A 26716-nucleotide genomic window follows, 5' to 3' on the forward strand; every position below is an offset into this window, starting at 1 on the left:
CCTATAACATGATGCGAGATCCCTGAAACTGTACGGTTTCATTTATTTGCGTTCACAGCTAAACAGAGATGTTGTGAGCGTTTGAAAAGAGTCTAAAGCTGAAAAGACGTTCAACCATTCCGCTTTCGAAACACTGCGCACGTATGACGCGTTTCCGGTCCGCTCGCCCAACCGGAGAGCCTGATTTTAGCATGTGCTCTTCGGCCATGTTCTGCTTTTAAATAAGGAAGAAGCGGGAGGCAATAATGTAACTTTGTGTACTCAATATCTCATTCACACCATCGCTTACGACTTCCAACAATTATTAGTCGGTTAAGAAAAAATAACCAGAAGAGATACTAACGCACGCGAGTAGCTCATTAGAACCTTCTTCGATCCAGATGTAAACATTGGCGGGCTAGTGTATCGAGCGTTAGCAGCGGCTTAACGTTAGCTGGTTAAGCTAAAGATCACCGTTGTGGACTTACCTGTGCTGGTTTAGTCTCGTTTGAGTCTGTTGGGTGAAAGATCCGGCTAAAGTTACCTTTACTTAGCAGAGCTGGTTAGCGGTGGCGCGCGAATGAAGGGCAGGGGGAGCGCGCGTTTGGGACTGCGCTGACAGCCCCGAGGACGAATCTAGATCGTGTCGAGGTTTAAAGTCGTTCATTATGTTTAATAAGTTCTACGAATGGATCGGAATCGGCAGTCTGCGAAACGGAGGTCCGGCGGGTGCCGTTCACTCCGGTTCAGTGAGAGTGGACAAGGACGGGACATTGCTGAAAAAAAGACCGTTTGAGTGGTAAGAAAATACTTAAATGTAGAATAAAGTGTTGTTTGTATTGTTTAGACGCGAAATAAATGTTTGTTTTCGGCTCAAACTGAAATGTTTTGGTTCGGTCATTAAAGAGCGAACTGTTCTGGTGACGTCAGAAACCCATGCTCGTCTACGGCGCCTGAGGAACACGAAACCTTATAACGTTGTTCTCTCTTTATTCTTGAGACATTGTAAATGTATAACATTTTCAGTCTTTGTGATAACCAAAAAGTATGATTCTTGATTTGTTAAACTCTATACGATTCTTTGTTGTTAAATGTTTAATATTGTTTCTAAATAGTTTAGAAGATGGAGATGCAGTTGATCAGGAGGAGGAGAGGGTGGTCAAGAAATTCAAGATGGGTAAGTCACACGAATACGTAAGCCAAGCCAACAGTAACTGTGAACTTATGAATATAAATGTCTTGTAGATGATTTCATGACCACAGTGAAAAGTGCAGCCGAAGGAGTAAAGACCCAAGGTTCTAGTGTTGCGGATTGGGTGCGAAACAACGTCCGACCCACCCTGACGAACATGCTTCCTTCTTCGCCGGGTCCTCCTAAAGCAGCAATCCCATCAGTTCCCTCAACAAGTGCTGCTGCATCTGCATTTTTGTGGGCGAAAAACGAGGTACCTGTTTGCAAAAGTTGGGGTTTATTGTCACTGTGTTCCTGTTGCTCACTTGGTGGTCGGCAGCGCAAAAGTTCATAGATTCAATCTCATGTAAATGCATACTGATAAAAGAAATGTAAATGGAATTTCTGCAGGTTGAGAATGACATCACAGCTGTGAAAACGCACATTTCAAGATGCATTGCATTTTTTCTATAAGTGTACCTCAGTTTTGTTTTTGTTTTGCAGTTTGGAGAGAGGAATCAAAATAGACTCGAGGACACATTTGTGGCTCCATCCAGTGCAGTTGAATGGAGGACCCTCACAAAATCTGGTAAGAATGAATACAAATTCATTGTGTCAGCAGTTTCTTTCTCCAAGTTTGCACACCTCAATATTGCTGACATTTTTATTTTGCAGACTCTTTAAGAACTGAGGAGTCTGTGACCATATCCAAAGTTGGCAGACGACATGTTTGTACTAAGGACCATCTACCCCACGAGACACACAAAGCCAATGGACACTCTTTTAATTTACCAACTGTTTCTATGCCACAACCATCTGTCTCTCCCCGTCTGGGCAGGTCCCTGTACCACCGGCAACACAGGTTTACACATTTTATGATAATTTAAATATATTCTTTGTTTTCTTTAATCAGTAAAAACTGTTTTTTGTATGTAACTGTAGAGGTGAGAAGCAAAGTTATGACATATATAAAGACATACTTTGTGTCGTTGTAGCTTACTGTCGTCCTCTGAAGCAAGTACAGGAAAGGCCAACTACACCAGCCTGTTTGAGAAGAACTTTCCCATCCGAGTGGTCCAGAGTCCGTCCCATGGCAGCTCGAATCGACTTTTCAGGGCCAGAACCCGCTGTACGGCACAGGAGGTCAGGCACTCACAAGTACTTCGAGCTGCTTTGTAAACTAAATACAACATTCAAAGTGACATTTTCTTACTTTTCCATAATATTATTTTTAAAACTTTGATTTGTGTAGTCTGTGCGTGCAGAAGAGAAGGAAGTTTACAGCCAGCTTCTATCCATGGTGTCCGGTGGCCAGTCGTCCTTTCTTCGTGACGGAAGTTCTCATTCCAGCATTCGTTCACATCGAGATTTGTGAGTATCTGATTTAAAACAACATATTTTAATGTTGAATTTTCAAAAGGTTTTATTTTTTTATTTTGGTATTAAAAAGAGTTTAAGTGCTATGTTTGGTTGCCATTGGATATTACAAATATAATGAACAAGCAATAAAGATTGTAAAACCCTTAAAGTAAACTTTTTAAGATGCTTGAACTTCTGGTTTTGTTTCAGCTCCAGCTTCCTGACATCCAGTCATCGTCTTCTTCCGTGTTCCTCTCCAGAAGGCTCTCGAGCTGGTACGTCCTCATACGGGTTATCCAGTCTACCCCCTAGCCCCCAGCCCGAGTCTAGCCAAGCTTCCAGTGCACTCCCTAGTCCTGGTGCCAGCTCTAGCATTTCAGAGCCTCATCCCTGGGCCTGTGACCCCAAGCCCACCAACAAAAGCCAAGCGACCCTTTTCTCAGCTCCATCACCAGCTGCACTTCAGGATACTTCTTCTCAGGACACACAGTCATCGGGTGAGTATTCAGGTCCTTATTTTATTGACATTTTTTCTCGGTGTATGTAAGGTAATTCGGACTCCGAGGTTGCGTTTCAGTGTTTGGTTATTTGCATCACTTGCTTTAGCTCATGATGGAGATTCAGTCATTTTTGTCAAGGAGCAGCAGGGAAAGAAGTCAGAGACCTCAAGGTAAGAGGAAAGATTTGATTTTCGCTTATCTTTTCTCTGGGTTTACTTAATCTAAGCTTGTTTTTATCTGTTTTAGTGTGCCATTTTTCCAGGCTGAACTTTGGATCAAGGAACTGTGAGTATTTGAGTTTTTTACTTGTATTTAACTTGGTCTTTGTCCTAATTGGCAACCGTCACTCATGCTTTGTTCATATTTGTTAACTACAATAAAAAATCCAGCTTTTTCTGCCTCTCTCAATAATGAGGTACTCTAAAGAGTAGTTTTCTTGTCTTTGCTGTGTATTCAGGACTAGCCTTTTTGACTCACGTGCACGGGAGCGACGGAGGTTAATTGAAGAACAGGAAGCTCTGGCCTCTAAGCTCCAGCGTCAGGTGAGTCAACTACTCCTTGTCCTTCTCTCTACACCTGTGGTTACTATGACCATCCCACTTAAACTCTTCCCGTATGTTTTGTTAGCGCCTCTCTGGAGAGGGTCGAGTAGCCCCAGCGAGCGTGGAGCTGAAGGTTCGAGTCCCTCTGGAGAAAGAGGTTCCTGTTGCTACTGTTTTCAAAGTTTCTAAGCCTATTAAGGAAGAACAAGAATTCCCAGAACTAACAGAGGTAAGGGCTTATAAACATGCCCGTTAACTTTGAAATTACCTTTATCAACTCAAAAGCATCAGATGTTTTGATGACAATGGATGAATATACATATTGCATGGCTCTCTGAAATGCTGATCATATTTAAGACTGTATGAATGAATTTACTGTTGTCACCCTTTATTAAGTCACATTATAGTTTAGTGGTTGAGGGTTGTGTTTGCTGCCTTGTCATGTTCACAGGATATGGAGAGGGAGGTGAGCAGAGCTTGGAGAGGCGGCAGTCAAGATGAGGGGCTCAGCGAGGGGTTTCGCCAAACCATCACTAGAAAGGACCTGCTGACACTCAGCAACCTCAACTGGCTCAATGATGAGGTCAGAACTTCACTATATTAGTTAGGATGAAGTACAACAGGGTTATTCATGTAAATGTTCATGCTAGTCTGAATTAGACTCAAGAAAAACATTCACATTAAAATGTTAATGCCACACTATGGAATAATTTGATAACATATCCAAAAATCACTTCCAGAGTGTGATATATTTTGATACAAATCAAAAATAGCCTAAACGTTGTTTACTTTGTCTGACTGGAAAACCTAAATCTTTGTAGCGTTACGCTACCAAATCAATTGACAAAGTCCAATATCATTCGGGGGCTAAAGCAGCATTACATCCCACGTTTCTAATTCATTACTTTGACATTAAATTAATTCATTACCTCGTCCGTGAACATGATGGGTGATCTCCATACGCCGCTGGATGGGGAAAACAACAATTCCATTCTCCTACATAACTTAGCTTTGCCTTTCGTTGTTTCAAAAGAGCGCCATCTAGCGGTCCAAATGTACATATTGCGGATTTAATCGCATTGATTTTTTTGGTGTCAATAGGTCAGACTGACTCATATTTTGACTTTTGATTCTGAACAAATTTTTCTATTTCAGGTTATTAATTTCTACATGAACCTGCTGGTGGAACGCAGTAAGCAACCTAACTTACCCTCTGCTTACACGTTCAACACTTTCTTCTTTCCCAAACTGCGGAGCTCTGGTTACTCTGCTGTCCGCCGCTGGACCAAGAAAGTGGACATCTTTTCTGTTGACATCATTCTGGTGCCTATCCACCTAGGGGTGCACTGGTGCTTATCCGTAAGTAACCAGCTGTATAGCTGATCACCTCTTTTGGAAAAATCTGGATTGTTAGTTGAAAATAATTATTCTTGGTGACTTTAGTTTTGTTGTGTTTTGATAGGTGATCGATTTCCGCAAGAAGACTATTACTTACTTTGATTCCATGGGAGGAAACAACGACGGGGCCTGCAGTATTTTAGCGTAAGTGTTGCCTGAGGATTAAGTGATGAAAGAGTGTCTTTACAAATAACTCCCTTAAACCCTTGAGAAATAAATGTTATGCATTATGCATGTCCAGACTTGTAACTTTGTGTTTTTGTACAGCAAATATCTCAAGCAAGAAAGTGAAGACAAGAGAGGAAAGAATTTGGATACTTCAGAATGGACTCTAAGGAGTAAAAGACGCAACGTGAGTTCCTGCTTTTTTTATACCACCATCATCATAGAGCCTCTTGTTGTAAATTGGACAAAAAGCTCCGACATCATCTTTATTGGTAATCCTCAGGAGATTCCTCAGCAAATGAATGGAAGTGACTGTGGCATGTTCACATGCAAGTACGCCGAGTACATCACCAAAGACAGGCCAATCACATTCACACAGGTGAGCAGGGAGCGACCGCCAATTTCCTCAGAACCGTAAATTAATATTGGTAACAGTTGTGTATAGAAGGACCAATCATTTTCTTTTTTCAGAAACACATGCCCTATTTCAGAAGACGAATGGTTTGGGAGATCCTCAACCGGAAACTCTTGTGATTGGACACAGCTGTTTGTACAGGACGTCATTATGTATGTTTGTATCGATACCCCTGTGCACTTCAGGAATCAGATTCAATCTGCTTTAGCTGCTGGATCACTCTTTGCATATGTTCAGCACACCAGTCGATTTTAATGCTGTCCAATTGAAACATGGGAGATCCTCATGCACCTGTAGGACACTGATGTCTCAGTCTATAAAGTTCAGGGCAGTGGTTTCATGCCCCTTTATAGAGTCATATAACGTGACATATTCTTGCTTGGCAAGCAAACAAGATTTGACCGTTTCTGTTATTTTTAGCATTTTCTGCTGCCTTCACTGCAGTCCTTTTGACTTCAGATAGAGTTCTTTCTGCAGAGCTGGTGATGTTTATTTTTATCAGTATTTAATGACTCTACCTAAAGAGTCTTTTGGAATTTTGGTAATTTCAGAGACACGCCGCACTTACCTTCTTTTGGAAAATTCTCACAAGCCAACAGTCTCATCTTGTTTTTTTTTGGATCTTTCTTGATGTTACTCTGTTCTTCCGTTTATGTGAGAAAGTGAACTATTTTTGGCAATTTGCAGTTGTTTCTAGATTTTTGGCCAGGATATTGACAGTTGTTGTATATACAGTGACTATACGGTAAAACTGAAGACATATTTAATACTCCTTTTGTACCTTTTATTATCTGGTTTTGTATGTGGAGCAGATCTTTCCGGAAATAAATTCCTAAGGTTATGTGTGTATGAAATGAAATAATTTCAAAGTTTCAGTTTTGTAAATCATTTTGGAAGCTTGACATCTCTTGATGAAACCTGAGCAAAAATATGAAATTAACTACCAAAACTTGTTTTTTTTTAAGAAGCAAATGCATCAATTATATTTTTATGGTGGTGGTATGGTTAAGTTGACTAATGACTGTTTTCACATGACAGAATAAGACCTACTTTATAACATATTTTATATTTATACTATTATACTTGAACAATTATCCTGTTCACCAAATTCTAAGTTGCATTCTGCCATCTTGGATGTGTATGTATGTAGAGAATGACGCAAAAAATCACTATTTCAGTTTAAAATCATCACAAGAAAACAGGAGTGTTTCACTAAAAGATTAAGAACTCTTGGTTTTCATTATATTGCAATTTTATATCGCAGGGGACAAATCCCAACAAACACTCCTCATTATTAAAGTTCACCAAGGCAAGCAAATTAATTTACAGGTCTACAACGTTGGTGGAGCACTCCTAACAATGAATAAAAGAAAACGCATAACTTATGTATGAAGAGGCAAGACAGAATCATTGGCATGAAAACAAAGTCATACAAAAGTTTATCATCCAAATAATTCCCCTGGAAATTTTCTTTAAAAAAAATCTTCAAATACAAAAATAAATCTCAACATTTAAACATAGAATGAACTAACAAGATAAAGCAGCATTTTGGAAGGAAATTCGTATTTTTCGGAGGGAATATGAGGTCTTCGCTTCAGAAATCAGAATAGTCTTGCTTGAAATAATGAGGAAAAATTGACTCTTGGACCCGATGCAGTTTCTGTAGATCTATCAAAACAATGATATGGCTGCTGGTTTAAAAGCAGGTTCCTCAAATTTTCCTTAAAACCGATATTAAAGAAAATGCAGCAAGATCTTAGCAAAAACATTGTATTTTATGTACAAATTTACTCCTGCGGCAAACATTTCAAAAGCATATCTTTAAAGAACTTTACAAAGATTTGAAATCAAATTAAAATGACACGTGGTGCTTTAACATTGTTTCACTCTGGATTTGCAGAATGTCTTAGAAAATAAAGTTGCAGAAAAATAAAATATCTCAAAGTGTGTGTGTGTGTTTCTGTGGTAAAAAAGCTTAATTGCTTTTTGTGACATTTTATAGTCAGCTTTCTCCATCCAAGTCTTTCGCTCTTTCTAAAATATGTTTAGCTTCATTATCGGTTGAAAGAAATCACAATGTCTGCCTTTCTTCACAAGAAAGACATGGGCTTCTTGATTCTTTTCACAATGTCCATTCCTTTCCACATCAAGAGAGTTGGTTTAAAATCCAATGTCACTTCTAAGAACATAAGAAGGTAATACGTTATCTAGGTTTATTACAGTTTAATTATAGGGGAGTTAAACATTTTGTGAATAAGAGGATTGTTTTTCTCTCTTTCCATTAGAGACTAAAACATTTCCAAAATCAACAGGACTTAACTCGCCTTCTCATCACTTGCCATGCTGGTAGGAGTATGTTGTGTGGTCTGTGGGTGTCTCTATGGCAACCTGCTGCTGTTGGATGCTATTTTCCTGCATGTGGCACGAGGTCAGCATTACCGACAATGAATAAATCGAGCTTTAAAACACTTCAAATAATTCAGCATGCAAATGTTTTACACTGTACCTCTGATGTAATGCTTGAAGGAGGCACTTGGGCATATTGTGGTATGTAGGTCCCTTGCATAGCTGTGTTTGCAGGCATATACTGAGGATAGACAAACACAAATTGTTACGAAGTTAATCACAGACACTTCACAGTAATGTTTTGAGTTCAGAACAAGTGCAAACAAAAACAGAGGGTTTGAAATAATTCTCCGTTGTAATAGCACTCACATTGTTTTTTAACCACAAGCGTTTCCTTAATTACAATAATAGTAGTCATTTTTTATAAAACAGCTTTAGGAATATAATTATGTTTTGATATTTTTTTCATTTGTATGATTTTTCAATGAATTCTCTGCAGGCATCTGTGGGGGTACATACCGTGCCTGTGCTGCCCAGGGTTAGATGGGTGAGCTGCTGTGTAAGAGGCCCGATGATGGCAGTGGGTTGGATGGTCATATTGTGATCCACTGTGGGCGTCAGAACGGGACCCTGTGCACACAGGCAGAGAGAAAGAAGGGAGAGTCAGAACGGAAACAGGTGCTTTAGAGGTGAGGATATACAGTGAGTATACTTACTGTGGGCTGCATGAGGTAAGATTGGTGATGTATCCAGGATGGATTGTGTACCTGAAAAACAGAGATTTATTCGGTAAAAAGAAGATTTAGACCCACTAACTACCACCTACATTATTGACAGCATAAATCAATAATATATTGAATATTCTTTGAATATAGTGAATATTTGATATTTTTTTCAAGGTTTTACTGGTGTATGACTGGTGATAGCTGCGTCTACATTTTAAAGGCTGCCTCCTCCGGAGATCGCATTTGTCAACAGCATACGTCATCGAGGTCGTCTCATTTCAGTTCAAAACATTATAAAATTAACATTCATTTCTCGTAATCATTGTAGTTTCATTCTTAGCTTGAAATGTAACTATTGCTTTTCTAAAATAAAACCTGAAATAACCCTTGATGGCGTACACGGTCGACAATGCGACCTCCACAGGACGCAGCCTTGGAGTGAAGACGCAGCTTATCACTCACCAGCCAAATAGCTACTTTTACTAAATAAAAATCTATAAAATTATTTAAAAATCTGTAATTAATTTTATTAATATGAAACTAAAGTCATCCTGTATCTCCTTTCACCATTTTAGGTATGTCTTCGCCATACCTTTAAAGTCCCGGTGAAATACAAAATAACATTGCTTTTTTTTTCAAGAAATATTGCAGCGTTTATAGTAAATAGTTTATCAATGTGGGTCATTCTCTTTTTAAAAATCGAGAGCCCTCATAAACTTCGGTTTATAGTCCTGTAATGACTATCAATCTTAAATGATGTATGCTAGAGGGCATGGGCGGAGCTTTCGTTAACCCATCCACTTCAACTGTCTGTCTGCTGCCAGTTTCATTTCAAAATGCAACAGCTGTTATCTTTTTATACATTGAATCAAATCGCACAGAAAAACGAAAGCCACGCCCAATATTTTTCTCATTCAAAATTCCATTTCACTTGGAAATACATCAAACTACGGAAATAAAAACGTTCGCAACTTCACAGGAACTTTTATTCAAATGAAGCATTGCGCCGTTATTTGTACGTAATGATGTAGGTCAAATATGCGCACATGCTGCACAATTAGGCTTCACGATTTGTCCTAAATACGCAAGGTTTGGCTTATTAACTTTTCCAGCAGCTATTGTTAATTTTTACCCACATTTGTCCGGTTGGCAGGTGTTATGTCTGTACGTCAAGATGTAAGCGTAACGCTAATCTTAGCAACTCTGTTCCACAGGAATGGATGCAAAAATAATGACAGAATTTTCGTTCTTTGGTACTACAAGCGCGGTATACACATTAAACCATCCCAGTATTATGGGGCAAGCCAAAATAAGTCATACCTGGTATGTGGATACAGGTGAGTGCATGTATGGAGAGATTGAGGTCTGAGCAATAAGTCTGTTTGGAGCAATGCTGTAGGAAGGAGAGTAGAACCTGCAGGGGGCGACAGACACACATTTTAACAGTCTGAGCTTTCACCATTGCGTCAATGATAGCGATGAAGCACAACACATCTGATTGAAGCAATATTTTCATTGTTGAGTGATTAACTCTGAACCCACCCATTTTGTAAAGAGGGGGTAGGGTCGTATGTTAGCATCATCCCACCCTGTATTTGCGTAAGAAAGAGAGAGACGGTCAATACTTACACTAGAAAATAGAGAGTCAATACTTAAGACTAGAAAATAATTTAAAAGTCTAGTTAACCCAAAAATAAACTCTCACCCACAAAACACTGGTAAATCCTTTTTTAAATATATAATACAACTTCTAAAGAATGATTACATTTTAATGTTGTATTCTTTAAGACCGTTAAAGGTCTTGATTTGCAAAAACATGAGGGTGATTAAATAAGAACAGAATTTTCCTTTTTTGGGCGAACTGATTTTTTGTTTGTTTTATGTGACAATGATTAAAAGCCGCTCTCTCACAGTGTCGCCCTCTCTTGGCCACTGTCGCCCATTTGAGTGATATTTCCCCTGATTCAGCCGCTTCTTCTGTCCTCCATCCGCAAACTTACACAGCAAGGGTTCTGTAGGCACTAAAGGCAAACATATCATTTCAGTCTCCGGCTCTCATAACCATGCAGTCAATATAATCCCCCATGCAAAAATGAAACCATTCAGGCTGCCACACAAAAGTGTTACCTGCTACTCCTGGAGGAGTCTTGACGTATTTGCCATTAAAATGTTGAATGATGGCCTCACATTTTTCAGTCGATTCCATCCTGACAGAGTAATTGCAAATGCATACTTAATCAAATATTAACCATGATTATGTCAGATGATATGCATGAGTCTCCAGCAGGGTCGGAAATTAACCAGGGCTTGGTTATACAACCAGCAATAAAATTGTACAAAAATGCCCCAGATATTATAAGAGTGGGTGCAAATATCCCCCGTGTTAGAAGTATCTGTTATTTAACTAATAATTTGGTGAGGTTTACCTGGCGAATCCCACTCCACGGCTGGTGCCGTTTGCGTCGCGTAAGATTCGTGTAGAGATCACCTGACTGAAGGGTTTGAGCATGCTCTCTAACTCCTGCTCATCCAAAGACAGAGGCAGGTTGGAGATGTACAGGTTGGTGGGGTCCTGTTCCTGTTGCTGCACAGGTCATGACCAAGACACAGAGTGATATAATAAGCAGAAGAAAAGTGGAAGGACATGGAAGAAATGCAAAAACATTAATACATAGCATGGCAAATTTTACTTCACTTACTTCATTTTTCTTTCCATATTTTAGAATGATCAAAACAATAGATTAATGATGAGGAATATGAGCTTTCAACGCTGTCTAAATGCTGGGATTGACATCTATTCTGGATTTATATTGGCTTTTCTTTATGATTCAGTGTTCCCAGTTATTATTAAGTCACTTCGTTTTAGAAACATTTTAATTAAATTAAGTAATTATATAACCCCCTACCATAACACAATCGCAAATAGACAGAAGGGAAACCAGAGTGGGGTGGCAGCCAATTTTTTGTGGGTTTCAAAAAAGAGGTTTGAGAACCACTTGTATAACATGTTTGCGAAATTATATTTTAAGAAATTTAAGCATATGCCTTCAGATCCACATTTTTGTGAAAACTTAAACATACATTTTACACAAGTGATTTAATGTTTTAACGCTTTACATATTATTTTGTATATTTAATATAAAACACATTGCATTCGTAGGTACAAAGGAAAGATTGTGGAAGAGATCATACGTTTACAGACAAACTGCTGATCCAGCAGTATTCTTGGTAAGTTTTTTTTTTTTTTAAATAAGGTTTGTCTTTAAACCGCAGTCAGCTGTTCTAAACATTTTGCTTTGTGTTCAAATGTGTGCAAGTGACTTTTAAAGGCATGTGCTGAGTCTATTATCATATAAAGATCTAATTAGCATAATTTGAAGCTGAAAGTATGACAGCAAATATGCAAACTGCACACGCTGGCATCTCTTCTAACCTAAATTAACAGCTACATGAAACTGCACAAACTGCCGCAATAAGCACAGGCAGAAGGTTTCGGGTTCAGTATCTGAAAACCCCTTAATCATATTATACAGCTCCAATTAATTTTTTCGTTATCACTGAAGCATGAGTGTTGTTACCTGCATAAACAAATCAGACAGGCCGTAAAGATAGCTGCAAGATAGCAAACCTCCAGTTCACCCTGCTGCCGTTTTGCATATTAATTGCTTTGGTGTGCAGATGAGATTAAAATATGAGCCCTAAATGCATTAGCAGTTCATCGCTGAATCATGAATAATGAATGTCTAATTGCAGTGACCTGTGATGAAGGTGATCTTTGCACTGATCGAATCGCATCTCGAGACGGGCGGGTGAATCTTACTAAATCTGTACAGACATCATCCGAGTTTTCTTCAAACGTTAAAATGAATAACGTTTGACATCTAGAAAATGAAGCTTATTTTAGGACCATTAAGATTGCGACATTATTTTAAAGACATGTAATATAAATGCTTCTGACCGGCATTCTCATTAACGTAATATAAAAAAAAAAAATTTCAATATAATTTACAACATTAATATTATTTGTGTTAAATAATATACAGGTTATACTTTTTCTAAGATAAAATATGAAGACAAAATATTATAATAGAGAGTAAGACCCTAGGTAAAATTACCTAGATATTTCAGTAAAAAATCTGAATTTACTACTTATAGGTAAGTGTTTAGGTAAATTGATCATTTTCTTACAATATTTCTCTCAAGTTTCAAATACAAATATTGTTTCTATTTTCTTCTATTGGCAAAAAAAAGAAAACCGGAGAAATATGTCAAAATAACAGAAAAGATCCTCTTTATTGTACTGCAAAGACAACAAGTTTATATTCACTTTTAAGAAATACAAGAGTAGTATTACAGTATGTACATGTTTTTATACATGTATTTGTACAAATTATTAAGCAATTAATTTGATCATAAAACTTTGGAACGGTCTCTTAATTTCTTTCTGCGGTGGTACAGTATATATACACATATTTTTAAGAGATTCTCCTATTGCAGTCTCCACACAAACAGATTTAATGGACTCTTGAATAGGTTAGGTCACTAAAAGATTCCAAAAGAGCTGTAATGAAGACCTGCGGCTGGTGATGTGAAGAAAAAATGTGGCCCTTTCACACTGATGCGAAGCTCATGTACTTCAAGGGAAACCATTAAAAGGTGAAAAATCTGGGATAAGGGCATGTCGCTACAAGAGCAGGTCTGAGTGATAGCACAGCGCCCTGCGAGCGTTTGGCCAGGTTAGGAGCAGTGCTAGCCTGCAGGGCTGTAGTACACTACGGAGGGCGGGAGGCTCTGCCAGCCGAGCTTCTCAGACAGTGACTCAGGCACGAGTGAGAGAGAGAACACACAATCCCTATGAGAAGCAGGAGAACCAAGCAGGAGCAGAAACAAGACAAATACTGAACCCCTCGGCAGTGTTGGGCACGTCACTTTAAAAAGTAATTAGTTATAGTTACTCCTCACAAATAGTAATCCAGTTAGTAACAGAGTTACATCATTATAAAAGTAAATAATTACCAGGGAATATAACTATTGCGTTACCTTTTAAATGTTCAAATATGTCAAAAAACTTGGACGCACCCAATATTAAATATGTTAAATTAATGAAATGGAAACTAAATATAATGATTTATCCGTATAAAACATTGTACACTTATATTTTAATGTTGCTTTGGGTAAATGTGAGCGTCACCTATTAAATTCAATATTTTATATATCAATATTGTAAATATTATGAATGAATGACTACTATACTGGAACAATAAAACACAATAGAATAGTTCAGAACTTTTATTATTTAATGCACAGACCACAACTGGTCAACAAATAAGTCTAAAAACAAATGATGCTTCCATAATGCATAAAGAAAGGCACCAACTTACCAACTGCTAGAAATACTGTAGGCCAAGTGTTCTACTTATTTATCGTAGTTTCTACCAAAGTAAACAGTTTAATAAAAAGAAGTGCTCTTAATGTTTTGACTGCTTTTTGACTGCTTTCCAGTATGATAGTGGAATGTTAGTTTGTGCATACTTGAGATTGCATATTAGGGACAGAATATTTATTTTTCTCAGTTATAGAAGCATCCTTGCATCATTACTTCCATTTAAGAAAGTCTCTTTGCTCTGTGCTTTCCTTCACATTGCCGTGACATAAAGGCAGAAAGTAAACAAAGCCCACACAGACTGTAGCACCATATGTTTTACCGCACAGCATGGATGTGTACGTTTTCAGCACGTTTCAGTGTGGATAGGCACCCTTTTGGAAAACACTTGAAAACGCTAGTGTGGTTTTACATACGGTTAAACGTACGGACAAGGTCTCAGCTACAAATTGTGTGATGGCATGTGACGATGTGTGGTGCTTCATTAGATAAGATCTGCTCGCCACTGTTGTGGAGCCACTTTCTTCCTGGGCATAAGTTAATACTACACATTCATTGTGTTTCACCATAACAAGGGAAAAGTAGTACCTCTGCCTCTGGTTGGCAAAAAATGATGACAATCATCATCGGTTATGCGGTTATCTCCCACCCCACCCACTCACACAACAATCAAAATTATTTATTTCAAAATGACCAGGTCCTATGAATTAAAGAGAGCCTATTCGGATGAAAACTACTTCAGTTAGCTCAACTATAGTAATGCTGCATTTTATTGTCAATAAAGAGAAACAGTAATTCGATTGATGACTCTTTACTAAAAAACGAACACAGTTTATTTATAACAGCGTTATAAATAACTGCTCCTCAGGCAGTTGAACCGCTTTCAATGGTAGAATGACTCAATGCATGACCCTGTTGGGGACACCAGTTTCGTTTTCATGGCCCGACACCCACAGACGGGCCAAGCGTTAGTTAAAGTAATCACGCCGTCCCTCACCTCTGTGATTGGCGGCAATTATTTTCATCATTAATTGCTTTCCCTTGTAGATAAGATGTGAATGTTGTGTGTGGGCTGGGGACACTTTAGTTGATTCGTTGTCCAAAACAATAATGACTGCGTATTGGTATTTGGTGCCTGTCTGTCTGTCTTAACTCTGCCATGGTGTAGGGGTGTTCTGAGTGTTGCCAGGGTGATGCTATGAGGTTGCAAAAATGTTTTTGGTGGTTGTATCAGTTTACCCAAAAATGAAAATTCTTCACCCTTGAGTTGTTCCAAATCTGTATACACGTATTTGTTCTGATGAACACAGAAAATTATATTTGAAAGAATGCTTGAAACCAAACAGTTCTTACCATTGACCACCGTAGTAAGAAAAAGACACTACATTGGTCAATGGTGGTCAAGAACTGTTTGGTTAAAAGCAAATCCAAATATCTTTCTTGTCGTATATCAGAACAAAGACATTTATACAGATTTGGAACAACTTGTGGGTGAGTAAATAAATAATTTTCATCTTTGGGTGAATTTTTCCTTTAATGTTAATGTTTCTAGAATCAATAAATAAAATAATTGGGGGTTTGTTCAAATTCCATAACCCGGTATGCTTTAGCAAGCACCATTAACTATAAAATAACTGGAATGCCTTTGAAGCTCAAGGGTACAGCAGAGGTGCTGCTTTGACTAAACTGTTTTAAAAATGCACTTTTTTCATAAGTAGTTCAAGAACAGGAAATTTAGTTCCATCGCCTCTTACCTTTGCCATCTGAGCCTGAATTCCACTGGCCTTTAACGCCGTCACTGATTTCTGTGCGGAGGCTGGGCTGTCGAAATCCACAAAGCCATAGCCTGAACACACACACACAAGATCAGTGATCACTGCTTAGAGATTAGTCGTTAGGCCAATAGCGGTAATCTCTGTCCCTCGTGAGAAAATAGCTACAAGGCCAAGTTTAACCACACACACAAATGCAGTGGCATTGGTCCACTTGACAGATGCAGAGTTATATAATAACAATCCTATTTCTGTTACATCAGCACAAAATTTGTTAGAGATAAAAAGAGGAAGTTTAATTGAAGAGCACTCTAATGTGAAAGATAAAAAGCTATATTAATAACATTACATTTTACCTTTACACTTGTTGGTGGTCTTGTCGAGGATGGCCTTGGTGGACACTATTTTCCCATAGCTTTGCAGCATAAAAAAAGACACAAAACATTCGGTTTAGATGGCTATTAAATATTACTTAGTGTATAACATTGTAATTACCGTGTATTAACCATGGGTGTGTTTATTACCATGTAATATACACACCAAATACATTTTCTAGTGGGTGGCTGGTAGTTTATAAGGTCAAACATGATTTGGAGGAGCCAAAGTAATCTAAGCGGGGCACACAAACCCATAAATGCAGGGTACCCGCACCATTCACAAAACATCCCAGGAATCATTTGCATGAAATCTTGATGCGGTGGATCAAATGGTAACATTCATTGAATAATGGATGCCGTACAGCGATTGTAACGTTTTGCATATCTTGAGATGCATTGCAGCAGCACAGCTCAGGTATACAGCGGTAGATTTGTGTACATGTTTATGGATTAGAGGAGGCTTGCAGCAGTCTGGGGGACGGGGAGGGCCACAGGGGTTCTTTCCAGGCATGTGCTTGCAGTGTAACCCGAGAGTTCTACTTGTATGCTCTGTTTGGCTCTGGCTGGGATCCACAACAATCAACTAACAATGCCCTCTGCTGCGCTCCGCCTCATCTGGGTCCTACTGCCCATGTTCCAGCATCCCACACTGACAAAAATCACTGAACCAAAGTCAACGAAAACTGTAGTTTAGATGCACTGGTAAAGTGTCATGAACGTTTTTCAGTTTCTTGTCTAGAAAACTGAATTATAATGATTTAATAGTAAAATCTGAATAGAAAGAATGCAGGTGTCTAAGGCCACGTTTACACGATGAAAAAACAGAAACATGTTTCCTTTGCGCTTTTGAAAAGTTTCACATACACATGACTGCGTTATCAAAACAGTCCACATTTACACAGATCCAGGAAAACGGATAAAAACGCAGTAGTATGCAGTTGTATAAAGAAACAGGACGTCCCTTGGCATATACACATGCACAGTTATTAGCTTTTTCACACCATTGGTCGACGTATACTGTATGTGTGTTTAAAGTCTAGCGAATGTAAATAGTTTGTCTCCGCTGGTCTTATTCGTGCAGCAAATCCACATTTTGCTGGGGAAACGTTAATACATAGTCGAGCAGCGAGAGCTCACAACCGCCACATTGTTTTGGCTACACTCATGCGACTGAGCGTGTAATACGCATGTGAGTTACGTCATGGTTTTCAGAAAGTTCCGTCCTGCAGTTTCAAAAAGTTGAACTTTGAGACCCGTTTTCAAAAGTTACCGTTTTCAACCGCTTACATCTTTTTTGCGTTTTAAGTCTCGTGTAAACGGCCTCTAAAGGTGCGAGACAGTAAAATGTGTAAACAGCGACTTCAACAGTGAATATTTCTTAATATGTTTAATATATACAAACATGTAGTTTTTAGTTATATTTACTTATAGTTATATACATAACTATACACACAAGTAAAATGCCGTCAAACTAACATTAAATATTTGGTGCAAAAGCATAATGTTTCAAAGTTATTCTCACAATTGGTCTGTACATGTCTCTTATTTCACAAACTGGCATTGCTTGATGCGTTTTTCTAAGAAATCCACCGCTTTGAAATCCTGCCTGCTTCTACCCCAGTGCACCTCAGGGGTGGAGGGACAGACAGTCATGTGTGAGAGCCAAAAGCTACGGTCAAGCAGTTAGGAGCTGGGCTGCAAGTATAAGTGTGCGGATGTAGCGTGACCCTTTTGCAGGAATACATCAGTACTCGTTTTGACTTATGGTGGGTGGATTGACAGCTATTGCTTTTTTTATTGTTCATGCAAATAGAAGTTTGTATTGATTATAGTTCAAAGTTCATGCATAATATAGTTTATAGTTCGTATAAATATATATAACATACATATACATTTGTATTATTTATCCTAAATGTAAGCTATATATGTGTATATCACATTATATCTTATTCAATAACATGTATAATCATAAACATACAGATTATAAAACTTATGATTTTTTATTTGTGACCCTGGACCACAAAACCAGTCATAAGTAGCATGGGTATATTTGTTGCAATTGCCAACAATACATTGATAGGATAAAAAAATATTGACTTTTGATTAATGCCAAAAATCATTAGTATATTTAGTAAAGATAATGTTCCATAAAGATAGTTTGTAAATTTCCTACTGTAAATATTAAAAAACTCGATTTTTAGGAGTGGATGCAGCACAATCGCTAGCAAAAATGGCCAGAAACACACCTGTTTCCTCTTAGCAACAGCCTGCTAAGCACCTCTGATGGACATCTATAAAGGCCAGATTTTCAAATAGTTGTACCTCTGACAAATTTTGTCCTTTCATAACAAATCATTCATAAACGGAAAGCTTATTTATTCAATGGATCCTTACGACTGGTTTTGTGGTCCCGGGTCACATTTAGTTATGTCCAGATAAAACTAAATTAAGACCTAAGGGTGTTTTAACCTTTGAATGGGTCATATGACACAGCATATTTTTTGCAATTTTATGTAATGAATACAAAGTCACTGTCAAAGACAGGGGTTCATTGCCCAGCTAAAATAATGGCATGCATTGATAAAATGCATATCAGTTTGCATATAAAAATGCATATACGCAAACATCATATTGCATATAAGCCCCAACCACATCAATAAATGTGAAAAATAAAACTATTATGCTGTGTTTTCTATAAATGAAACCGTAATTCTTTGCCAAGCCTTCTTTACTGAGAAACACCTGACATGTATTTGCTTCTCTCCTCTGTTCCGATTTCTTTCACTGCTCCTACACACACACACACACACACACACACCAGTAAGTTCACGTCTGCTCTCTCTCCCAGCTGTTACCCTTGTTTGTCTTTCTCTTTCCCCCTGGGCTCAGAGTTTCCTGTAGGGCTGGGCAGCCTCATCTCAGGCGTTTCTTCCAGAATGCTCAGAATGAGAGGGCCTCTTCAGCACTGCTTCTCAAATCTCTGAACATTCTTTTCACAACAGCTTAAATATATGACCGGTTGTCTTTAAATTAGACATAAACTTCAACGATGGTAAAAAAAGCTACATACGTTTTCATTGGTATACAGAAGTCACATCAAATACATATGCAGAGTTTGCAACTACTGTGTGATAAAAGATTTACAAGTTATCATTAAAGATGAACGGAAAATAAAAGATGAAAGTAAAAATGGATACGACCCGACTACATTTAATTGTTACAGCAAAAAAATATATAATAATTTAAATAGATTATTATAGGAAAGGTGGTACAAAAGTTACGTTATATACTCCATTAAAATTGTTTTATTATGTACAATGTATTATGTCAGGTTATATACAGACAAACAAGGTTTTTATAATATAATTAAGAAGGCATCTTAATGTTAACTTAGTGTAAGCACAAAAAACACCAATGAACCCTTTCTTACTTTTATCAACCCTAACAGGAAGTAAGGTGAGGGAGGGGCGTCACGCATAACTGCAGAACCACTGCAGTCGGTCAACAGAAAAGAGCTCTGTTTGAAACCCAAAACTCTGTTGACTTTGCCACCAGTTTGTGACGCTAAGTCCTACATTCCACCAAAGTGTCGTCTAACATGAAAGCAAAGAATGCACAGGTCTAATGGTGTCACAATAATAAGACGAATCCGCTATACACACAAATTTCAAGATGCGGTTCGACCCACGATTCACACCAAACTGTCATAAATACGTAAAAATATTTCATGAATAGAAATGTATGTTATGCACCACATATACTACATCAATATGCAAAATAAGACCGACTAAAAGTATTTCCAGCGTAATTTGAATTCATGTCAACTTGACCTGCCAGCAGAACATTTTCAACCTCTCTGTGAATGGTCAAATCAGAGTTTGAATCTTGTACTCCTCCTGTTTCTCAAAACTCTCTCTGCACCCTGACACTACATGCATAAGTCCTACACAGCAGGTAAAACACAGCATGTCAAGTGAGTAGGATCTTAAAGCTCAGTGCTGAATTTAAAACAGAAGACAAAGCAGATCTTTATTTGTTCTCCATTTAATCTGAAACTATTGAGATAAAGAGATAAGATTGTTCATTCCTTCGGAATTAAATAGATAATGTCAACATGGTGGATATGTCTAGGAACAGTCAAAGATTTGGTTCTTTATCATTTTAGTACATGTTATGGCTAAAAAGGGAATTCATACAGTCTTTGTCACATTATGTTTGCGTTAAGTGGAGGTATTGGAAAAGGATACTTACGGTTGACACAGTTTGACTAAGTCCTGGTCTGTAGTTCCTGGATGGAGACCGCGGATATACAGGTTGGTTTTGCTCAGCTGATCCCCACCAAAGCTGCTTCCATTACTGCTGGTGGTGGTGTTAGGACTGGGCGGTGCCATCTGCTGGGTGGAGGAGGCATACGCCTGCTGTTAAAGCAGAGATAAGATTAAATATCACAAAGCTTTGTAAATCGTCTTTAAAGGAAATAACAGTGTTTGAATTTCCTATTGGCTTTTAGGAACGAGTGAATGGTCAAATTCTGTTGGTTAACACCCGTTGTTAACCAGATGGATCTGATTTTCGTCCTTGAATACCTTGTTTGATGCTTTTTATACAATAAGTACGGTCAAGTTAAACACAAAGAATATATTTAGAAAAATCTAGGAAAGCAAACAGTTCTCGGGCACTTTTGACTACCGTCGTCATTTGTCCTACTATGGTGGTCAATGGTAGCCAAGAACTGTTTGGTTACAAGAATTCCTTTAAATATATTTTTCTGTGTTCATCAGAACAAAGAAATGTATACAGATTTGCAACAACTCGGGGGTAAGTAAATGATAACAGCATTTCATTTCACAACTGTCCCTTTAACACAATGTTCTACCAGCTAAACATATAAAAGCATTGTAATTATAGCACTGATTTTTAAATACACATCAGAGATGTTAAGTAGATTGTGAACGTGGATTAGCATTGACTTTGTACAATATGGGTTAGAACAGGCGCACAGATTTCGTCTCCAAATGTTTTTGTGCCCAAAGCCTGGGGCTTTTCCCCTCTTGAGAGGTTCTGTTAGCTTTCTAATTAACTGCTCATCAGTCAGAGGGTCAGGCAAGGATGAAGTATTTCATTAGTCAAGCCTGTGAAATCAAATCTCACAGAGGGAACAATGGGCCAGTTTAATACATACCACAGGTTCATTGGTTTGGCTGAGATGCTTGGAAAGGAGAGAGAAGGGCACATCCAAAAGCCTTATGTCATATATAGGAGTCCTCTCCTCCTGAGCCGGTTGAACTGGGCCGTCTAATTGAGATCTGAGCTTGTTAGCATTGAGAGCTAATCCCTCTCATGTGCTGGGTGCAGTCAGAAAGCACCATCTCATTAGAGCTCGGCTAACTCTGCCTCTGCATGGGAAAACAGATGACTGAACCACTGCCCCCCCGCTAAGCCCATCTGCCCTGCAACCCTGTTCAAGGTTGAGCCGTGCTGCACACCCACAACCAACACCACACAAACACTGTTTGAGAAAACCAAAGGATGACATCAATGAAATTGATAATGATGGATGTGTTGTGCAATTTAAAAGAACAGCTAACCCAAAAATAAAAATCCTGTCATCATTTCCTCGATTTGTTTTGATGAACACAGAAAGACATTTGGAAGAATGCTTGTAACCAGCCGATTCTTGGCAACCATTGACTACCATAGGAAAAATTGCTTTGTACATTTCTCACTCATACGTACAATTTTAAACCGAATGAAAAAATATATTTGCATTGAGAAAGTGAGATAACGCGGTTAAAAAGGCTTGTTCTTCTATTTCACTCCTTTCCCATATGAAATGTATACAAAAGCCTTTCCATTCAAGCACGCTTTAACTTGTGTTCACGCAAAGCATGTGACATATTACACGGATGCATTCCTGTAAACCACCACCATGCTGACAGCGATTCATGCATCACGGCCATCCTCACGTGTTCCATCCGGTGCGGCTACACTCAGTTTACTTCAGGTTGGGCTCAATGTACCAGAATGCAGAACAAATCCTTGTCAACAACTAATCAATATCTGCAGACCTGCCCTTGAACATCTCGGGCTGCTCCATAATGAAATCAGACAGTCTTCCTCTATTTGCACTTGAGAACAGCACTGCAGTGGAGCCCGCTATAGGCTCCCGCTTCATTTCCATAGATATGCGCAGCGTGGTAATGAGAGCATGGTTTGCATCTCTCACGATTACTCCGATGCAGTGACACTAGGGCAGACTCCAGGGAGGCTATGAGCTCGAGCTCACAGAAATAGAGGTCACAGGAGGCAGTAAGCAGCTCTGAAGGGTTAGCAGGGGATCTGGATCTATAGGGATGGTACCAGGTGTGACTGGAAATAAATGTTTTGTCTGTCACTCCTAGCTGCATTCGGTATAATAGTTGGATTTATTTGGGTTTTTCGGTGGAATATGAATATTTATCCTATTGTTACGCACTACACACTGCAGTATGTTGCAGAGCATCTTAGTGGGTAAGTATACAGTATATTTAAAGGGATAGTTCACCCAAAAATTTACTCACGCAATTGTCATTCGAAGAAAACAAAGGAAGGTTTTTTTTTTTTAGAATGTTGGTAACAGTGGCGCTAAGGTTAAGGTAAAAGTAAGGTTTGAAATGACAAGTGTGTGAGTAAATGATGACAAAATCTTCATTTTGATTATGTTTTTTTGCATTTGTTCATGTAAGCACATTTTTTATGTTTTTAAGCACACCTTTTTTAAGCACATTTTAATCTTAATTCATTTGTTGTCCATTGTTTTTCATCTCTGAATCAGCGTATGCCAAATCCCTAAAAGTAATGTAATTGTAAAACTGTAAATCTACAAAAACCTTCACTACTAAAGATTACGAAATGGATGTTTCTTGAGACATGCAGAGACTTTTCAAAGATCTAAGCCCATGGTCTAAAGCGCAAGGCGCAAGTGAATTTAGGGCGTGTCCACTTTTGCTAGTTTAAGGATGGGAAAATGGTCCCTATATTCTCTTAATGAGTCATTGATGTGTTTTGGGCAAAACATGCAGTAAACCAACCAGAGTCTCATCTCCCATTCCAATTAAGGGCCAGTTGTGCTCGCGCCATGGCGGATTCGACACAGTGGAAATGTAAGAGCAAAGACTGGACACTTCTGCAGAAATGAAACGCATCTGCTCGTGACCAGCTAGAGAACAAGCCAGATTTTTATCTTTATGTTAGCAATAATTGTATTTGACATGTATCCATTTATTTGTATTAATTGACATTATTGTGTGCTGCTGCGCATCCCTCTGTGTGTAGTAAGCAGAGTGTAGAGCGCTGTGCATATTGCAAATACTCTCTTTCAATAAATAAAAATGTATTGCACAGTCTATTGCAGTCTATTTTAAAGAACAGCACGCCCATTGGCGCACAAATTGGCGCAAATGCATTTACTATTTAAACAACGCCACGCAGGACGTGAAAATGATAACTTCGTCAGGCGTAAACTAGCAAAATAACACGCATTGCGCCCAATGTATGATAGGGCTCTTAGTTTCTTAATAGCATATGGTAATAATTCTTATGAAATATACAGTGTTGCCCAAACATGGTTTATTGGATGAAATGTAAAGGGGGCAGGGAACCGCATATAAGAAATCACTCACTTTCAAGAGTGCCCAACCCTTTTCCAAGTTACAATCACAAATCAGAATTATATTTTGTCAGGCATTATATTTTGTCAGGCATTTCGTTGGCTAAATGTCAGAATATAAATCTTTAGTAGAAATAAATGTAAAACATGACATTGCATAGCCAGTAAACCAGGATCCATACAGAATGTTCGAGATGGGAATTCCAGGAATTCCAGGTCATTTATGTGAGCAATCTGCATGCCAAGATTGTGGGAAGGCTGCTAGTTTTCAAAACTGTGGCTTTCAGCAGTGTTCAACTGACCCATCTCCTGAAGGATAATTCTGAACACATGCTAAAGCCACAGAAATGTACTTTGTTGCTATGAATGATCTGCCTGAAACTATGTAATGTTTTTCGTCTGCTGTTAATATTGTGTAAAACTGTGTATGGCTACAATAGTGTATTCTGTGACTATATTGCGCAACATTCTCAATTGACAGATTTAGTTTGACACATATTTTATAAGATGTCAACTACATGCGTGTGACAAAGGACAAAGAATCTTTGGAACATTTTAATGAGCTACCAAATATTCATACTGTGTAAAAGTACTTGCAACATTTTGCCGCCCCATCAAGTGTTTTTTATTCCGCCAGAGTCAGTGCAGCAGTGCCTAGCAGACCCGCAGGGCTTAGAAAGCCTATCTTAGTTTGGGGCACTTAATGAAGAAATTACAGACCAGTGGCTGAATACTCTCACAATCCAAAACATTCTAGAAAAATGTCCCTTGATAACTTGTATGCAGACTGTGGAAATGTTTTAAATGGACGCAGAGCCTGTTCAAACACAGAGAAAAAATTACAAATGATCAGATGATCAGAACCATTATTCTGTGGAACACAAATGAAGATATTTTGAGAAATGTCACAGTGGTTTTGTGTCCAAAGTCAATGAGGACCAATGTTCTTTACCAACTTTCTTCAAATATATATTTGTTGTGTTCTGCAGAAGAAAGAAAGGCATTGGATTGAAAAGACTTGAGGATGAGTAAATTATAATTATTATTAGAAGAATTTTCATTATGGATGAACTAGTCACCATAAATCACTGTATGTATTGTATCTACATTCCACAGCAGTGTCTCAGCAGATACAGTCTTGTTTTAAGTGATGACAAACATGTCTTCCACTCGGCTGCCACCAAGTTTGTGGGGCCCTGTCTGACGACTGGGTACAGACGGCAAAATCCACTCAAACACGAAGCCCACCTGCCCAGCTCAGCTTTCTAGCCTACTACCTACGCTTTCTACCCCAGCATTCAGCAACCATGTCCCCGCTGTGAGAGTTATTGAGAAAGGATGCACCATGGGCCTGGACACCTGCCTGCTCAGCAGCGGGCACTTCTGCTGTTAGTCGGTTCAACATTTCCGAAGCAAAGCTCGGTCTGGATCTTTACTCAACCTATTCTTTATTTGTTTCTTTTTACATGTAACAATTCGGTCAAGAGAGATTTAAAAAATGTAACATCTAAAAATAAATGAAAATGGGAGACAGATCTGAAAAGCATGCCCATTTGTAAAGCAAGCAAATTAGATGCAGAAATTTCCATTGCAGTCACAGCCATAATAAAGCTCAATGCAGATAAAAAATAGAAAGTAAAGATTGCAAAACTATACACTAAACAACTAAAGACTCCTAACATAAGTTATTGGTCTAATATTACATGTTATCACGATACAATATAATATTATACCTCCCTTGCCCCACGTTCACTATTCCAAAAATGTGTTTTAAACTAGAGAATACCACTGTGAAATCTAGAATGCAATACAACAACCATCTTTCAAGACTTTGCATTGTTGCACAATGAGGTCTAACAATACAGTTGAACACATTGCACACCGTGGAACTCAAAGTTCTCTAATTTCTTCAAATAATGCAATGTAAAATCATTGGCCACAAACTTAACTCCAAACAGAGTTAAATTTGACAACTGCTGGTATATAAGCGCCGTTCTTGCATTCTGTTGCATGCAAGGGTTTGAAGCTCAGACGAATTAACACCCAGAGGTCAGAGTGTATATAAATCAGTTATAAACCGATGATGACTAGAGTGTGTATCATAATGTGATGTTTAGGGTGCATTGCTATATCTATCCTTTCACAGCAGTGAAACAATGGTTCACAAAATAATCTAATCAATTGCTTCTTTCTCTTTCCACCGTCTTTATTGCAACATGGCAAGATGGCAGATGATAAAGACTGCTTTGTATGAATCTGCAAGCAAGCAAACCTGATTCACGATTCTTCCCCTTCAATCTTAAAACTGTTTGGAAGACCTTAAGTGTATATACATCAAACGTCTTTAATAACATGTCAAAATCATTTTTCGTTGTGATTTATATGCCATGTCCGATGCATAAACCAAAACATGAAATGTACTGAATAAATGCCCACATTGTGAAAAGTAATAAATGTAATCGTGTAGTTTACAAACAATAAACGTTTATGATATAATGCACATGAATAGAGTCTTTCGCGTGCTTTAAAAGCTCTCTTAATTTATTATCTTAATTTAACTTCCATCTCTTCGAAAAAACATGGCAATGCCGCACAAGCACCACACCACAGATCTTGTATCCCGACTTCATCCGCAAAGTCAATTCGAAACCTTAATGTTTCCCGTCATAGTAGTAAGATATTTAGGGGTGGGGCCAAGGACTCAACGTAAAACTTGGTTAAAGTCATTTTCTTTTTCCCTCAAGTCATCTTTAACAAATCCCAATGAATACAAATCTGATTAAACCGATATCGTGTCCCCATAGATCGCAAGTGTCCCTTTCGGCTCGCAAGTTCAGTAGGCTTCCGTGACTTCTCACCCAGCCGACAGTGCAGTAGATAAATCATCATAAAGACGCCGACTTTTTAAATACGCGCTCACTTCAGGACGTCGGCGT

General features: G+C 38.4%; 2 protein-coding genes across 2 annotated transcripts in view; one reads left to right on the forward strand and one right to left on the reverse strand.

Annotated features, from left to right (window-relative positions):
* Positions 1-127: 127 nt before the first annotated feature.
* On the forward strand, positions 128-6385 carry senp1 (SUMO specific peptidase 1). The gene is made up of 18 exons (XM_079477879.1): positions 128-778; positions 1095-1156; positions 1225-1424; positions 1655-1739; positions 1826-2012; positions 2146-2293; positions 2403-2521; positions 2720-3006; positions 3116-3179; positions 3256-3294; positions 3467-3551; positions 3637-3780; positions 4003-4134; positions 4707-4910; positions 5014-5093; positions 5217-5301; positions 5398-5493; positions 5586-6385. The coding sequence occupies exons 1-18, from the start codon at positions 648-650 to the stop codon at positions 5646-5648; spliced, it is 2211 nt and encodes a 736-aa protein (XP_079334005.1). The 5' UTR covers positions 128-647; the 3' UTR covers positions 5649-6385.
* rbms2b (RNA binding motif, single stranded interacting protein 2b) overlaps positions 6295-26716 on the reverse strand; it is a 23405-nt gene continuing 2983 nt past the window's right edge. The window contains exons 3-15 of the mRNA XM_079477880.1: positions 20384-20550; positions 16112-16170; positions 15738-15829; positions 11027-11184; positions 10728-10807; positions 10512-10621; positions 10143-10189; positions 9921-10014; positions 8592-8642; positions 8395-8505; positions 8036-8116; positions 7854-7941; positions 6295-7708 (exon numbers count right to left, since the gene is read on the reverse strand). Coding sequence (XP_079334006.1) covers positions 7861-7941; positions 8036-8116; positions 8395-8505; positions 8592-8642; positions 9921-10014; positions 10143-10189; positions 10512-10621; positions 10728-10807; positions 11027-11184; positions 15738-15829; positions 16112-16170; positions 20384-20550 — 1131 coding nt within the window. The 3' untranslated portion in view covers positions 6295-7708; positions 7854-7860. The remainder of the gene's footprint in view (positions 7709-7853; positions 7942-8035; positions 8117-8394; positions 8506-8591; positions 8643-9920; positions 10015-10142; positions 10190-10511; positions 10622-10727; positions 10808-11026; positions 11185-15737; positions 15830-16111; positions 16171-20383; positions 20551-26716) is intronic.

This window comes from Barbatula barbatula, assembly GCF_947034865.1.
Source record: "Barbatula barbatula genome assembly, chromosome: 17".
Taxonomy (NCBI): domain Eukaryota; kingdom Metazoa; phylum Chordata; class Actinopteri; order Cypriniformes; family Nemacheilidae; genus Barbatula; species Barbatula barbatula.